Here is a 17454-nt window from a genome sequence, read left to right on the forward strand (position 1 = left end):
AGAATATTCTGTTTCCTCAAGGTCGTACTTACCTTACATCAGTGTCAGCAAAGACTTTTGAGTAGCGTATCTAGAAGCTAGGGGCGATTTTTCCGGATTTTGTGAGTTTAAAATTAAGCAATTGTTCTGTACTTCCGTGGGTTCTATCAGTCATCGGTCAGGATTTAGTTTTAAATTCCATTCTTGTATTCGGTTAAAAGTAGGATATGTGAAATTAGTTTGATGTTTTTAAATTCATAGTGAAATTTGTATTTATGTATTATTTATATATATATAATGGTATCAGATAATGTACACTCTCTATAGACATAATGTTTCCTTAATGTCATATATTTCACTCAGTTTTCAGTATATCAGTTTAACGAACTGCATAACAGCGAATATATGAATTTGTGCACGGAATTTTTCTAAAGGCGTATATTACACTGTGGTTACTTGACCGTGAACTTAAATAAGGTGCATGTACGTACTTGCGAAAAAACAAACAATTCTGTGAACCATTAATTACCATTATTTCGATCATTCCATGTACTTGTGGTGCCTTCCATTTCAACTCAGGCAAAAAAAATATAAAATTGTACCATCACCATCTCAGATATTGTTGAAACTTTTTTTTTATAGCAACTAGACATGTTTTTAAGAGACCCATATTTTTTTGTTTTCTCGAAAAAAATTTTGCCGCCAAGTAATGGGTCATCAAAGACGGGGAGTACAATTTATGAATTGTAGAAGACATGGAAAATTGTCAACTTCGGAGCCTCACCATTCGGCTATGGAGACAGGTAGAGTTATAATTCTTGTTGTGGTATATACATAGGGATATAAATAAACTATATGTTATTATAGTTTGGTTTGCGCATGCGTATCTCTTTGTATACAAATTATCAAATGAACGTCAATTTATCTGAAAAGTCGAAGTTTGCGAATTTTTTTCGAGCACTTTCGGTTCGAATTTTAAAATTCCATTTTCACGGTTAGTAAGACCTAGCTACCCGCTTTCCGAAAAAAAAAAATTGTATCGCTTCTGTGTGCAACCGTTTTGTCGCAAAAAATTCGAGAAATTGTAAAATTTTCAAAAATCGCCATTTTTGAGCGCCATTTTCTCGAAAACACCATCTTTTAAAAGTCTGAAATTTTGTCAGATGGTTCAACTTTACATGAATAATAAACACACCAAATACCATTCTCGACCAATGCTTCATGAATTAACTGCAGCCTTTTAAAGTTAGCGAAGTTTCATTAACTTCGATGTCATAGTTAGCATCACTGGGAACAATAAAAGTGCAATGATTTGATGATGTTTGTTTTTCACATTCATTAAATGAAGAATAAAAGGTTTTCTTGACTGTTTTTATTATTATTTTGATCAAGAAGACTCTGAAATAGTAAAATGAGCCTCCCCCTACTCCTCCGTTTTCTTAAACCGAAATAATCTGAGGTGGAAATTACGATTACGAAACGCACAAATTTCAAGCTCACTTACTTAAAATGGTCTTCGGAAACACGATTTCACTGATTTTTTTTTAATTTTTTACATGGACCAATCATTTGCTTGATTGGTGTCGTCTTCGCTAATAGCATGTAACCGTGCAGGTGCTCCAATAGGTGTTGGCTCACTCAACTCGTCCAGGTATGGATCTAGGGGGAAGAAACTTTATTTTATATATAAATAAAACCGATCTCAGAGTTTGGAGCTCGTAGTTCTAAGTAGCAGTATTACCCCCCCTCCCTTTCCAGAAATCCGTCCTGGATTCCCCCTGCGTAGCACATTGTCGATAGTCAAAAATTCTGAAGAACCATGTGGAAGCATAAACAGCACTTCAACTTCACGTAATTCATGATTTATTCATAATATTTCTGCTACGCACCACTGGTTATCATACATATATGTATGTAACAAAACTTCCTTTTTGCAGATTTAAGAAAAACCGATTTACACTTTGAATTGCGGAAGTTCGATTTTGGGGGAAAAATGAAATTTGTTCATGGTGACCCGTTACTGCAATAAAACTTCACCATTTTCCGAAAGCCAAAGATGACTTCGTTGAATACCAGTTATCGGTCGCATACTTTCCCTTTTTTTCTTCCTGAAGTCGTCGAATTCAGTTCCAGGCAACAAAACGAGAGTAATACCCGGAGTTTGTACTTGCACTATACTCACAAATTCTTCTGCGGTTTTAGTGGGGGCGTGGTGGCTCAGTGTTAGAGCGTTCACCTCCGGTGCTTGGGGTCCCTGGTTCGATTCCAGATCGCGCCGTGTGGGCTTTGTAGTGGACAAACACCGTGCTCGTGGATTTTCTTGGGCTTATCCCGTTTCCTCCCACTTTCTGCATTCCACCATTTCATTCATTTCTCATAATCACCGTCTCCTTTAGCCTAACCGGCATAAGCGTGGGACATAAAACTTAGATTTCATTGTTTTTTCTTCTGCGGTTTTAATACTGTGTACCTGTATTTGCCTAAGGTTATGCCGCATTGCCAAATTCTTTACCCCCCCCCCCCCCAATACCGTCGCAGGTGCTGCAAAACCACTGCTTTATCGGACCTGTCTGCATCTCGAACATCTGAAAGCGATTTTTAAAGTGGGATGCAGCACCATCAGAAATCACTGACACGGTTTGAGAAATTGTAGACACTTATTTTCTCGTATTCAAACCTTTTTCTATAAAATATATTTTCGCTTTTCTTCGAGGAGAATCTTGTCTGTGGCTATGAGTACATGAGCCGAATCGTGTGTATTATCGTTGTTTATTACAACAAAACTCAGTTGATTCATATTCCGGTGATAACTGAATTTCACTTTGCAGAATAACAGTCCAGTTTTCAGCGAAGTCCACATGAGTAAAATAGAATTCGTGTCTTGAAATTTTATACGGTGCTTTTCGGTAGCAATTGATTCTCTTTGAATTTTTTTTATGTAATCATGAATTACAATTCTTACAGTTAAACAAGCAATGTACGATACGAAAACAGAAAGTGGCACAGTTTTTTAGCGAGATTATTGTTTTCCCATATGACATACGTAACACTTTCATTTTCATCAGGATCAGTAATCAAAGACTCCACACTTACTTTTTCCACTCCAGGACATTCACCACATTCTTGAAGAAGACAGTTGTCATTTTCTACGGACCATACTACTAAGGAAAATAGGCCACTCATGACAGCTTCAGTACAGGCTGCAACTTTGATTTGTAGCAACGCAGTAGCAGCTATCTTAAACTATGCACAATACAAACACAGACACACTTCCCTCGCAGGTTGCGGACTGACCCACTTTAGTCGAATACTGTAAAATTCCGAGTGACCCATTTTTATGTTGGGATTGTTCTGTTTAAGAAGTCATTAAATTTCTTTGAAACGCGTAAGAAAACGTTTCGATTTCTTAAACTTTTTGTCCTTTTTCGATCACTGTAATGACATCGCACTTAGTTGAGACTTTGTCTGGAGCATTCCAAATCATCACCGAGGTAATAGTTCAGACTTTTGGTAGATCATCAGAATTTATTGAATGGCCATTTCAAGTAAACTTAAAATTTGTGTGCTTCGTAATCGTAATTTCCACCTCAGATTATTTCGGTTTCAGAAAACGGAGGAGTAGGGGAGGCTCATTTTACTATTTCAGAGAGTCTTCTTGACCAAAATAATGAAAGAAATGGTCAAGAAAATCTTTTATTCTTCATTTAATGAATGTGAACCACAAACATCATCAAATCATTGCACTTTTATTGTTCCCAGTGTTGCTAACTGTGACATCAAAGTCAACGAAGCTTCGCTAACTTTAAAAGGTTACAGTTAATTCATGAAGCATTGGTCGAGAATGGTATTTAGTGTGTACATTATTCATGTAAAGTTGAACCATCTGACAAAATTTCAAGATTTTAAAATGTGGCGTTTTCGAGAAAATGGCGCCCAAAAATGTCGATTTTTGAAAATTTTACAATTTCTGGAAATTTTTGCGACAAGACTGTTGCACACACAAGCGATATAAACTTTTTTTTTTCGGAAAGCGGGTAGCTAGGTCTTACTAACCGTGAAAATGGAATTTTAAAATTCGAACCGGAAGTGCTCGAAAAAAATTCGCAAACTTCGACTTTTCAGATATACTTACGTTCATTTGTTCATTTATGTACAAAAAGATACGCATGCGCAAACCAAACTATAATAAAATATAGTTTATTTATATCCCTATGTACATACCACAACAAGAATTATAACTCTACCTGTCTCCATAGCCGAATGGTGAGACTCCGAAGTTGACAATTTTCCATGTCTTTACAATTCATAAATTGTACTCCCCGTCTTTAATGGCCCATTACTTGGCGGGAAATTTTCTTCTGACAAAACCAACAATATGGGTCTCTTAAAAACATGTCTAGTTGCTATAAAAAAAGTTTCAACAATATCTGAGATGGTGGTGATACATGCTCTGCCTGAATTGAAATGGAAGGCACCTTTTATAATTTTAAAATATCACTATTGGGCTTTTAATATTGTAAGAAATATAGCTAGGGGATGCCTTACTCTTCCAATTTCTTAGTAATTCATGTCAACAATACACACTTTATGCTTTTCCGAGCTACCACGAGCTCATGTGGCTTCAACGTGTCACTGGAGTAGTAACCGATGAAAGTTCCCAGGCTCTCAGCCGAATTTTGGTGTTTAGTATCAAATCTAAGGGGTACCGGTGTGAGACTTCAGCAGGTGTATCTACCAGTATTTTGTTTCGAGCATTCGGTTGGCAGACTTTCTTTCATCCACATTGAAGTTGGCTTTTACCTTCATGTAAGTAATCTTCACTCTATTTCCTACATTGCCTTCACTTTCTTAGTTTTATATCGATATGTGAGTAGCGTGTATTTAATTCACTTCTGACTATTCACAGTGAGAAGCGGATGGGGCGCAGAATTACAATAATACCATCGTCATAAAAAGTTTCAAATTGTACTCTTATATAACGTTTTTCAATTACACTTCTTCGCTGAGCACACACAAAAATAAGAAATTTTAAAAACACTTGAAATCAAAATTTTGAAACTTTTAGACGTTGTTGACTGCTAATTTTTTAATTGCTAGCTCCAGATATAGAAACTTACGTGAGTTTTTCACTAATGATGTGCAACAGACTCATGCTCTGTAGTTGTGCGCATTGGTGTCTACCACTTCAGTTTGGGCAGAGCATGTACCATCATCATCTCAGATATTGTTGAAAGTTTCTTACATAGAAACTATTCATGTTTCTAAGGGACCCGTATTTTTGTTTTGTTGAAAAAATTTTCCCGCCAAATAATAGGCCATCAAAGACAAGGTGTACAATTTATGAATTGTACAAAACATCGAAAATTGTCAACTTTAAAGCCCTACCATTCATCCATGCATACAAGTAGTTATAATTCTTGTTGTAGTTTGTACACTCATGTCCAAAATTATTGTCGCATGTCTATAAATATGTTGTTGTAGGAATATAATTTGATAATGAATTCACCCGGTATTCCTTACAATATTAGTATGTGTATAATCGGCAAAGACATGTATGTAGCAAATTTCATGCCAAAAGAGCAGTAAATAACAACAATAAAACGAAAGTAAAACTTTCTTGTCCATTTACCAACATTTTGTTTCACTTATTCTAATTTTCGTATTTATAATTCTTTTCCTATGAGATTTACCACAAATATACATTTCCCGATTATGCGTATAGTATCAGTATTAAAAGTACCCTGCAAAATCATTATCAAATTATATTCGTACAAGAAGACAGTTATAGATACGCGACAATCATTTTGGGCACGAGTGTACATAGGGATATAAATAAGCTGTTTAATTATAGTTTGGTTTGCACATGCATATCTTTTTGTATATAAATTAACAAATGAACGTAAGTTTACCTGAAAAGTCGAAGTTCGTAAACCTTTTCGAGCACTTCCAGTTCGAATTTTAAAATTGTTTTCACGGTTAGTAAGACTAGTAATCCGCTTTCCGAAAAATATTTTGTATCGATTCTCTGTCCAACTGTTTTGTCGCAAAAAATTCGAGAAATTGTCAAATTTTTAAAAAAATGCTATTTTCGGGCGCCATTTTCTCGAAAACGCCATATTTTAAAATTCTGAAATTTTGTCACATGGTTCAACTTTACATGAATAATAAACACACCAAATACCATTCTCGATCAATGCTTCGTGAATTATCTACAATCCCTTGAAGTTAGCGAAGTTTTGTTTTTGATTTCGTATTTGGCAACACTGAAAACGATAGAAGTGCAACAATTTGATGATTTTTGTGGTGTACATTCATTAAATAAAGATAAGAAACATTTCTCTAAGTACCTTTTAGTTTTTTTTTATTTATTTATTTAATAAAGAGGCGGTCTTAATTTATGTAATGTGCCCATCCCCTCCCAATCATACGTGAGAAAGGTCTATACGGATGTATAGATCCACGAGGGCAGATCCACACAATGGCCATCCAATAAATTCTGATCTACAAAGAGCCCTTAATTATTACCTCAGTGATGCTTTGGAATGCTCCATACAAAGTCCCAATAGGTGCGATTTCATTAGTGATCGAAAATGGACAAAAAGTTAAAAAAAATCGAAACGTTATCTTACATGTTCAATCAAAGAAATTTACGGACTTTTTAAACAACACTCCCAGCATAAAAATGGGTCATTCAAAATTTTATAGTATTCGCTCAAAGTGGGTCAGTCCGCAAGGGAGGTATTGTTACCTGCTACTGCGTTGCAACATTTCAAAGGTGCAGCCTATATTGAAGCTGGTATGAGTGACCAATTTTCATTAGTAGAATGCTCCGTAGAAAATGACACCTGTCTTCTTCAAGAATGTGGTGAATGTCCTGAGTGGAGTGTGGAGTCTTTAGTTATTGATCCTGATGAAAATGAAAGTGTTACGTATGCCATATGGAAAACAATTATCTCATTTAAAAATAAAATTAAAAAAAAAAACTGCAATTTTCTGGTTTCGTATCGTACGTTACTGGTTTAACTGTAAGAATTGTAACTCATGATGCATCAAGAAAATCCAAAGAGAATTAATTGCTACTGAAAAAGCATCATGTAAAATTTCAAGGTTCAAATTCTATTTTTCTGCATGTGGGCGCTGAAAACTGGACTGTTATTCTGTAAAGTGAAATTCAATTATAGCTGGAAAAACGAACAAATCTCCATCTTTCCGGGAGTGGTATATTATGAAACAACGGATAGTTTTACTGTAACAAGCGATGACAGAACACATGATTCGGCTCATGTGCTCATAGCCATAGACAAGATTCTAAAAATAGTAGAAGAAAAATGACAAGTGTATACAATTTCACAAACAGTGTCAGGGATTTTTGATGGTGCTCCATCCCACTTTAAGAATCGCTTTCAGGAGATGCAGACAGGTCCGATAAAGCAGTGAATTTTCGGTGAAACCGACCATGGCAAGGGTCCCTCTTATGGTATTCGGGGAATTGTAAAGAATGTGACAACGCGGCATAACCTTAGGTAAAAACAGACACACAGTATTAAAACTGCAAAAGAATTCGTGAGTATAGTAGAAGTACAAAACACCGAGTATTACTTTCATTTTGTTGCCAGGAACTGAAATTGATAATTTTCGAAAGAATAAAAAAGAAAAGAAAGAAATAAAATTCAAGAATGGGAAAGTATGCGACCGGTAACGTATTCAACAGTCACCTTTGGCTTTCGGAAAATGGCGAAGTTTTTATGACAGTAAAGAGTCACCATGAACTAACGTCATGCTTCCCCGAAAACCAGCTTCTGCAGTTCAAAGTGTAAATTTAGGGAGTCTGCAGAAAGAAACTTTTGTTACATACCAGTGGTGGGTAGCCGAAATATTATCAATAAATCACGAATTCATGAATTGCTGTTTATGCTTCCGTGTGGACCTTCAATAGGATACCAGTTTCCAGAAGATTATAAGAGAAGTGAAATTAAGTGTTTTGTGATTATCGACAATGTGCTACGAGTGAGAGTGCACCAACACCTATTGGAGCATCTGTATAGTTACAAGCTATTAGCAGGAAAGCCACTAAGCAAACAAACGATTGCTTCAGTGTGATTAAAATCAGTGAAGCTTTGTTTCCGAAAACCATTTTAAGTAAGTAAATCTAAAATTTGTGTATTTCGTAATCTCCACCTGAGATTGCATCGTTTTAACAAAACGGAGGGGGGCATTTTACTATTTCAGAGAGCTTTTTGATCGAAATAATAAAATGCAGTCAGAAAAAACCTTTTGTTCTTTATTTCATGAATGCGAACCACAAACATCATCAAATTGTTGCATTTTTATTTGCAGTGTTGCCAACTGCGACATAAAAATTAACGGAACTTTGCTAACTTCAAAAGGCTGTAGTAAATTTACGAAGCATTGCTCGAGAATGCTATTTGGTATGTTTATTATTCGTGTAAAGTTGAACCATCTGACAAAATTTCAGAATTTTAAAATACGGTGTTTTCGAGAAAATGGCGTCCAAAAGGGGCGATTTTGGAAAGTTTGACAATTTTTCGATTTTTGCGACAAAGAGGTTGCACACACAAGAGATTTTCTTTCTTTTTTTCATCTTCGGAAAGCGGGTTACTTGTTCTTACCAACCGCGAAAACAATTTTAAAATTCGAACTGGAAGTGCTCAAAAAAGTTCGCGAACTTTGACTTTTCAGATAAACTTACGTTCATTTGTTAATTTATATACAAAAAGATACGCATGCACAAACCAAACTATAATAAAATATGGTTTATTTATATCCCTATGTACACTCATGTCCAAAATTATTTTCTTATGTCTATGAATGTGCTGTAGGAATATAATTTGAGAACGAATTTTGCCCGGTATTTCTTACAATGTTGGTATGTATATAATCGGTAAAGACATGTATGTGGCAAATTTCATGGTAAAAAAGCAGTAAATAAGAACAATAAAACGAAAATAAAACTTTCTTGTCCATTTACCAACATTTTCTTTTACTCATTCCAATTTTCGTATTTATAAGTCTTTTCCTATGAAATTTACCACAAATATAAATTTCCCGATTATACACATAATATCAGTATTAAAAGTACCCTGCAAAATCATTATCAAATTCTTACAAGAAGACAGTTATAGATATGCGACAATCATTTTGGACATGACTGTACATACCACAACGAGAATTATAACTCTACCTGTCTCCATAGTTGAATGGTGAAGCTCCGAAGTTGACCATTTTCGATGTTTTCTACAATTCATAAATGGTATTCCCCGCCTTTGATGGCCCATTACTTGGTGCGATAATTTTTTCTACAAAACCAAAAAATACGGGTCCTTTAAAAACACGTATAGTTTCTATAAAAAATGTTTCAACATATTTGAGACTATGATGGTACATCTTTGTTTTTGCCTGAGTTCAAATGGAAGGCACCCATTATCTTGCTGAAACCATTGAAAGATGCCTTTGGCTTGTGCAGTGGGAAATCATGTTGATGAATTTCCACAAAATGTAGTTGTATCAACGATCCAGTGGTAAAATCATTTTCGATTCTCGCAAATTCTAACCTTTTGGCATTCTCCCACTACTTTTGATTTTGTCGGAGTTTACTGTTCTGCATGAAGTGAAGGTAGTTAATCACGCAAATGAAACGATTTTGGAATACGGTTACTCGTATTTTAGTTTGTGTGTTTTTGTTGTAATGTATTTTAATGCACAGAGGAGTTTATTTCGAAGTACTTCACAAAATTGCTGATAAAGTTGCAATTGCATTGTGGGGTACGTCCATAGATACCAAAGTATACTTTGTGCTTTGTGCTTACAGTGCAGTATTTATTGTTATAGTTACACTCATGTCCAAAATGATTGTCGTATATTTATAACTGCCTTCTTGTAAGAATATAATTTGATAATGATTTTGCAGGGTACTTTTAATACTGATACTATGTATATAATCGGGAAATATATATTTGTGGTACATTTCATAGGAGAAGAATTATAAATACGAAAATTAGAATGAGTAAAACAAAATGTTGCTAAATGGACAAGAAAGTTCTATTTTCGTTTTGTTCCTATTTACTGCTTTTTGACATGAAATTTGTCACATACATTTCTTTGCCGATTATGCACATACTAACATTACAAGAAATACCGGGCGAATTCGTTATCAAATTATATTCCTGCAACAACATATTTATAGACATGCGATAATAATTTTGGACATGAGTGTACATATTTAATCATATATCATAAGTAGTTATAAAATTATAATAATTTAGTTATGGCGATTCGTCTCATAAGTTCAGAAAAACTATGTTTATTCGTATTTTAAAATTATTCTGACATTGAAAATGATGCAGCAATTTGCGAACAATATTTTATGAAACATTCATTTCAAATAAAAGTTCAAATTTTTCTCTTTTTATTTTCCTCATTCTTCGAGCCAAATTTTTGTACGAGTTTTTAATGCTTATAAAAAAATTTTCAAAGTTTTATAAAACAAGATTTGCTTTCAGACGAGACACGTAAAAAGTGCTTTGTAACGAATGCAGCTTTTGAGAGAGGGACACGAATTGTTCTGGGGGTTGGCCCCATGGGGACAACACTGCTAAGCACATCTCTCCGAAAATACGTAACAAACACTGAAATTTTATTTATTCAGCAATTCACAGTGAAATGAAAAAAGAGTGACTGTTAAATTTGCGATTCAAATTATCGTAATATCATTTGTTTGCAGTACACGGTAAAACTATTTTATGATCAATTCTTGTTTCAGTGTTGGCATCTTCATACCTCTACTGTAGGGGAAAAAATCGTAAATGGGATCTCGGCATTCTTATGTTGCTTTTCTGTATCGTGTTTTCCGCCAAAATCCTCGGGTTTTGGAAGTAGGGAAGCAAAGAGGATTCTTCTTACTAACTGCTGTATCATGTGTTATATTGAATGAAGGAAACTGATCTAAGCTATCGATCACATTTCAGATTGTAGGATTGAAATATTGCACATGTTGATAGTAATTGATACACTCGTTCTCTTTATCTGGAACAACGAGGAATTGCTACAAGAGTGGAAAAAATCAATCATTGTTCCAATTTACAAGAAAGGCGATAAAACTGATTATTATAGTTCTCGAGGCATCTATCTTCTGTTGACATCCTATAAAATCCTCTCAAACATTCTATTAGTAAGATTGACCCCGTACTCAGATGAAATTACTGGTGATTATCACTGCGGATTAAGGCAAAAACGATCAACTGTCGTATCAGATATTTACCATTCGATGAATATTCGAAAACAAATGGGAATACAATACCCCGGTACATCAATAATTTATTAATTTTAGAATGGCCTAGTACTCGGTTAAGAGGAAAATATTGTACAACATTTTTACAGAATCTGAATACCGAAGAAACTAGTTAGATTAGTTAAATGTGTTTAAATGAATATCTAGGTAAAGTGCGAGTAGAAAAATTCTTGTTCACGAGCTTCTACGTCGAGAATAGCCTGAAACAAGGAGATATGTTGTTGCTATTTTTATTATTATTCAGACTTTGTTCTCGAGTACACTACAAGGGAAATCAGACAGCAACAAGAGTATTCACCAGGTTATGGCAATGCTGATGATATAAATCTGATAGGAGATGATAGAGCAACAGACAGAAACTCAGAAATCTTATTAAAGCTTGCAGGAACATAGGTTTAGAAGTAAATGTAGAGAAAACTAAATATATAGCAGTCGGTCGGGTTGTAATACTGCAAATTATGGATGCGTCAAAATATCAAATAATACAAATAATGTACTTTCAACAAAGTATTTACTTTCAGATATCAAGGATCAGTGTTAACATACCAAAACCATATCCACGAAGAAATTAAATGTCGACTGAAAGCAAGGAATTCGCGTAATTCAGTTCAAAATCTTTGTCTTCGCTAACTCTGTCGAAAAACTTGAATCTTAAAATGTATATAAAACAATAATCACATCTCTTGTCCTGTATGGTTGCGAAACATGGTCGCTTACTTTGAGGGAAGAACGCAGACTGAAAGTATTTGAGAATAAAATCCTGATAGGAATATTCGAACCCAAGAAGGACGGGAATGGGAAATGGTGGAAACTTCATAATGAGTGATTGCATAATTTATACCTTTTTACCAAACATTGTTAGGGTCATCAAGTCTAGGAGGCTCAGGTGAACAGACCATGTAGCTGGAATGGAAGAAAGTAGGAACGCTTTGTTTTGTTCTGGAAATCCAATCAGAAGACGATCATTAGGAAGACCTGGGCGCAGATGAGAGAACAATATTAAAATGTATCTCGTAAAAATAGGAATAAAAAGTAGAAATGGATCCAGTTGAGCAAGTCAGTGGAGAGCTTTTGTGAACGCGGCATTGAACCTCCGGTTTCCATAGGCTATAGTTTGTTGATACAATCTTAAACACAAATTTGGCGGCGTAGTCTGGAATGGGTTTCTGCATTCAAACAATGTGTGTACGAATAGTTTTGTGGTAAATAAACAGCGAGTAGACACGTTTTCTCGGGATTCTTCCGTTTCTCTATATTACTTTCGTTCTTGTATCATTAACTGAGTAACAACTGTCTCGTTAAACTAATGCTTTAATGTGAAGTATAAGTGTTAAGCAGTTATTTTTCGTTTTTCAATAACCGAAAAGTGCCTTCGGAATTGTGAAACTACGAATTTGCAGTGACCGAATTTTTTCAGCTATGTAAATACTTTTCCGAAACATTTTTCTTCTTCAGCAATAAGTTATTCTCTACTAGCTGTGTGGCGTAGGAGTTGATTTTATTTGATGATAGTATTCGTTGCTAGAAAATGTAACTTTTAAACACCCAAATGTGCGAATTTAATAGTTAATACAAAGTAATACAAAAGTTACTGAAATAAATTCTGAGTGAACAGATAGGAACCTGAAAATGTATACTCTCTGTAGGTATTAAGCGCGCAATCGTGTTTCATTGTTTACATGTCTTAGTTCAATACTTTCATTTCTTTCTTAGAAATTTAATGATGCCTATAGCACGGCCAACAAGAGAGGGTCTCTGACGTTTCTTACCAGATGCGGTGGGACATTGCAGCTCCTACTTTGATACCAGTGTTACCAACCACGATCACTCTGTCTTATACCATTAATTAAATTACCACTACAGTTGCACCGAAAAAAAGCTTGACATGCGAGTCGTGGCAATGTCACTGCGAGCTGTCAGAGACGTTCTCCTACTGGACGCACTATAGACTAAACACAAAAACTGACTGTCCCAAAAACGAAAGGAAGTAATAAATGCAAGGTGATTTGTGTAGTGGATCCGATCAGGGTACGTAGCAGATGAAAAATATTTAATAGAGTCGACAATAACTAGTTTTTAATTACAACAGCAACATATTGCTGGAGTCCATAGTTAAAGCTTTGTGCTAGTTTAGCGTGGTTGTTAACTCTGCAGATGTAGGATCGAAAATAAAGAGGTGTTGTAGTTTTGATGTCCGGTGTTCCTTATATTCAGTATTCCTCTGCAGATCAGAAACATTTCAGTTTCTTAGTATTCCAAGACCATGTTCAATCCTTCCTAGTAGTTAGAAAGTATCACTTATGTTCGTAGACAGCTAGATTGCTGAGAAAATGTAACTGGTTCAACATGACATAATAGCCTACACTTTCGTTTCCAGGTTAGTCTTATCACATTACGTTAGAAATAATACTCGGTATAGGAAGATGCGAGTTACATATTTCCATGGATCATTTAAGGCTGCAGTTGAGGTAACGAACTGGAAAATAGTTGAATTTCTAAGAACTCTGCTTAACTGATTTAAGGATGGTCCAGCACACGTGCTCCGGACGCATCTATAGTGTCAGAAAATATTCCAGTGAAATTTTGTGTGTTAGCTCGAAAATAATGTTGTTGCTCAGCGAGCTATTGAGATTTATTCTTATACTTTGTTGTATATTCAAGCTGTCAAGAAGGATAAGAAAGTTCCAAGCTCCTTCAGCTATCAGATATGTTTAAGGTAAAATGCTTATTCCTAAACTTTTATTAAAAAAATACTTCATTTACTGAACTTTTAGGTGGACTCTCCTCTGTCCATTTGTCCTCAGCACTTTAGCGGATATGATAAACAAGGTGATGTGAAGTATGTTCGTGAAAGCTTACCTAGTTCTTGTTCTTCTAGAAAGATACATTCCCGAAGTGTCCCCACAGGATTCGTGAAAAATTTATTCAAATGCAAAGTTCTCCGCATCCCAATGTTTATTGTACTAATTTTAGCGGCCCATACAGGTAATTGGCATAGTTATGGGCCCTTATATATCCGGAATTCAATCATACACTGCTGTAACGCTTGGACACAAATTACTTGTAGTTTCTTTAGATGTAACTGAACATAAATGTGGGCATACGCGAAACAAATTGGATCAAGTAGTGCTTCTCTGACATATGTTACCACCTCGGTCGCCAGCTTGGATCCGCCATATTAAATTGAACTTTTGGTTTTTCAGTAGATGCAATGGGAATAGGTGCAAATAACATAAAATTCATGTACAGTTTTCTCAGAAATTCAGTAGTATAGTGAATTTTACCGTAGCTTGTACCGTTTGTAAGATTTTGCATGTTAAATCCCTCAAGGCACTTCGCGAATATACATTGCTGAGTAATATCAGTTGCACGTACGTTTTTAATGTTGACAAATTAGAACAATTTCTATTTGGAAAAACATTGTAGATCTAAACAAACTCTTTACAACACCGGTGTCATAATTCTTATTACATTTCTGTGAGTGGTTATTATTACTTCCATGTTATACTGTAACAAGGAAGTATTGTATTACAATCAAAATGCCTAATGTAAATCCAGATACGACCAGATTTGGGTGAAAACCTACTATTTCAGTATTGAGTCTGTATGTATGTATGTATGTATGTATATTCAGAGAATACTTCGTCAACGATAAATCACGTAAAAATTATACATATATACACACACGGGGCTCTGCACAACTTTCTATTTGGTTTAATATTCGTAAAGTGACTGACATTTAACATTAAAACTCACTACACTAATGAATTTCGGAGAAAATTGTACATGAATTTGAAGTATCGCTTGCATCTATTCCCATTTGAAAAACTGAAAGTTCAATCCAAGGTGGCGGCCGGGGTGTGTAACATGTATCAGAGAACAGTACTTGATCCATTTGATTTGCATACGCCCACATTCATCTCCAGTTACATCTAAAGAGACTAAAAGCAATTTTGTGTCCGAGCGTTATAGTAGTGTATAATTGAATTCGGGATGTATGAAAGCCCATAATTATGCAATTTACTGGTATGGGCCACTAAAAGTAGCACAATACACATTGGGCCACAGAGAATTTTCTCAGTTTTACACGAATCCCGTGGGGACACTTAACAAATGTACCTTGTTAAGAGTTCATATATACAAATTGATGTGGGAAATGAGTTCGTGTAAAGCCTTGGCATTGGCTTTGCTACACATACTGTGTTTGATGAATGTCAAGCAATAACAAATTTGGACATTTTGAATTTTTGCCGAAATTGCAGGAAGTATCTACAGAATTTTGTTCTTAAACTTCTGAAGAAGTCACCTTTAAATTATAAATTGAGCAGAGCTCTCGAAGGTTTGGATCTTAATATTTCTGCAGGGTCTGATGCTGGAGCAAATCACATTTTCTTTTAAGCTGAACTAGTTGAAAATAATTGCTTGGATGGCAGTAGTGCAGATTGTTTTGTGAAGCAGTTCAAAACGTTTTGTTCGAATCCAAATTGGGACATTGCCCTAAAAGGTCCCAATGTTTGGATGACCTTTGCCTAAAGAATTTGGATCCTACATTGTAAAATGATGTAAAGATGTTGAATTTGTATTGATTTTCTTTCGTGAAAATTCAAATCTAGAAAGAGGATTTTCAATCAACGCACAGTATGTAGCAGATAATTTATGAGAACAAACTTGCACTCAAACTTATGTACGATTCAGTAACTTCTTCGGGTGGCCTTCGGAAGAACTGCAGTTAGAAAATACAGGATTCATTATGCACTAAATGCTCGTATTCATTTTGGAGAAGCAACAAATCAGCGACGAAAGGAAAAACAGTGAAGCTGAAGACGGGGAAAATACGGATTATTCAGAGCTTGAAGCAAAGAAAGAAAGAATAATGGAAGAAATGCACAATATTAATGAGGAAATGAAGCGCTGAAGAAGTGAAATGAATTGCGTAACGCTATTAAAATTTTCTAAAAATATGCTGTTAATATACCGCAGCCAGTTTCGTGCTTTTTTCTTCTCATGGACATCCGCCTTTTTCGTCTCTCTCTGTGATTTTTCCTCTTCATATATGACGTAACTTTAATCATGTAACGAGGTACAGATTCTAATTGCAGGGAGGATGTTTAGTTTCTTTCTTTGTGCAGGAATTTTTATAAGGTTTTACAATTTCGTAGTATTTGTTATTATTCATTATTCTAATTGATTAGGGAAAAATATTATATATTGTCATGATTTCTTATTCTTGTTTTTCCATGAACATGTGAAAGTTTGTGGTTGATCACATGTCAGAGAGGACTTCAAAGACTGTTCTGGAAAATCGGGAAAAGTCAGGAATTTCTTTCTCGTAATTTCTGTCCAAACTTTGAATTGAAAACAAGAGACCTTCAGCCTATTCAAACGTATATCCTTAAACAAAATCCTATATGAAGGACTAACAAAATGTGCTGTCCGTTAAACGTAATGATTATTTACAGTATCTTTTATTTACGGATTGGTGGGTGTACACATTTCACTACATTTAATATAAAATATCAACAAGGTTCGCACTCAATTTGTATATAGAAATTGACAGAATCCAACAATAAAAGACGTGAATGGAATATTTCCTCGAAAACTTTGAGAAAACATACAGCGATGGGATAGGTGTAAATCTCACTTGTTAAATACACGATTAAACAAACGTGCGTTTAAGAATCAGCTTTTGACGCTTACTCACTTCAACGTTCAGCGAATTTGAGAAATAGAGCATATGTAGTTTCGTATGTTGTTTTGTGTACAGTATTACAACGAAAAATTTTTATAATTTCAGAAACAAACGAAATCAGTCTACTAGCGAACGTGCAAGTGCTTCGGAAAGTGCCACACCCGTAACTAGGCAATCGAACTCTCATTCAAGTCATCAAGGTTTGACAGCAAGTTCTATAGGTGGAACCGTTAGTGCGAATAGTGTTAATAAAGCATCTGGCTCAAAGTTGCAAGATGTGAATCATTCCAAAAATCAGGAAACAAGTGTACAGCCTGCTGCTTCTAGTAATCTTCCTAGTCAGTCAACGTCAGGCGTCTCGCTAAGGTCGCAGCAAACACCAGCAGACGAAGATGGTTCCGCGACACATACTTCCACTTCTGTGTCTACTACATCGAGACAACAGACGCAGTCTAGTAAAGACTCAATGCCACAAAGG

The 17454-nt window shown here is 35.3% G+C and overlaps 1 protein-coding gene across 5 annotated transcripts in view; it reads left to right on the forward strand.

The window, feature by feature from the left end:
• Nucleotides 1-17454, forward strand: part of LOC145673856 (uncharacterized) — a 558369-nt gene that overhangs the window by 448738 nt on the left and 92177 nt on the right. For all 5 annotated transcript variants that reach the window (XM_081743633.1, XM_081743634.1, XM_081743630.1 and 2 more), the window contains one exon: nt 17082-17453. In XM_081743633.1, the coding sequence (XP_081599759.1) occupies nt 17082-17453 (372 nt within the window). The remainder of the gene's footprint in view (nt 1-17081; nt 17454) is intronic.

This window comes from Thermobia domestica, chromosome 17 (assembly GCF_964235325.1).
Source record: "Thermobia domestica chromosome 17, izTheDome1.hap1.1, whole genome shotgun sequence".
Lineage (NCBI taxonomy): Eukaryota > Metazoa > Arthropoda > Insecta > Zygentoma > Lepismatidae > Thermobia > Thermobia domestica.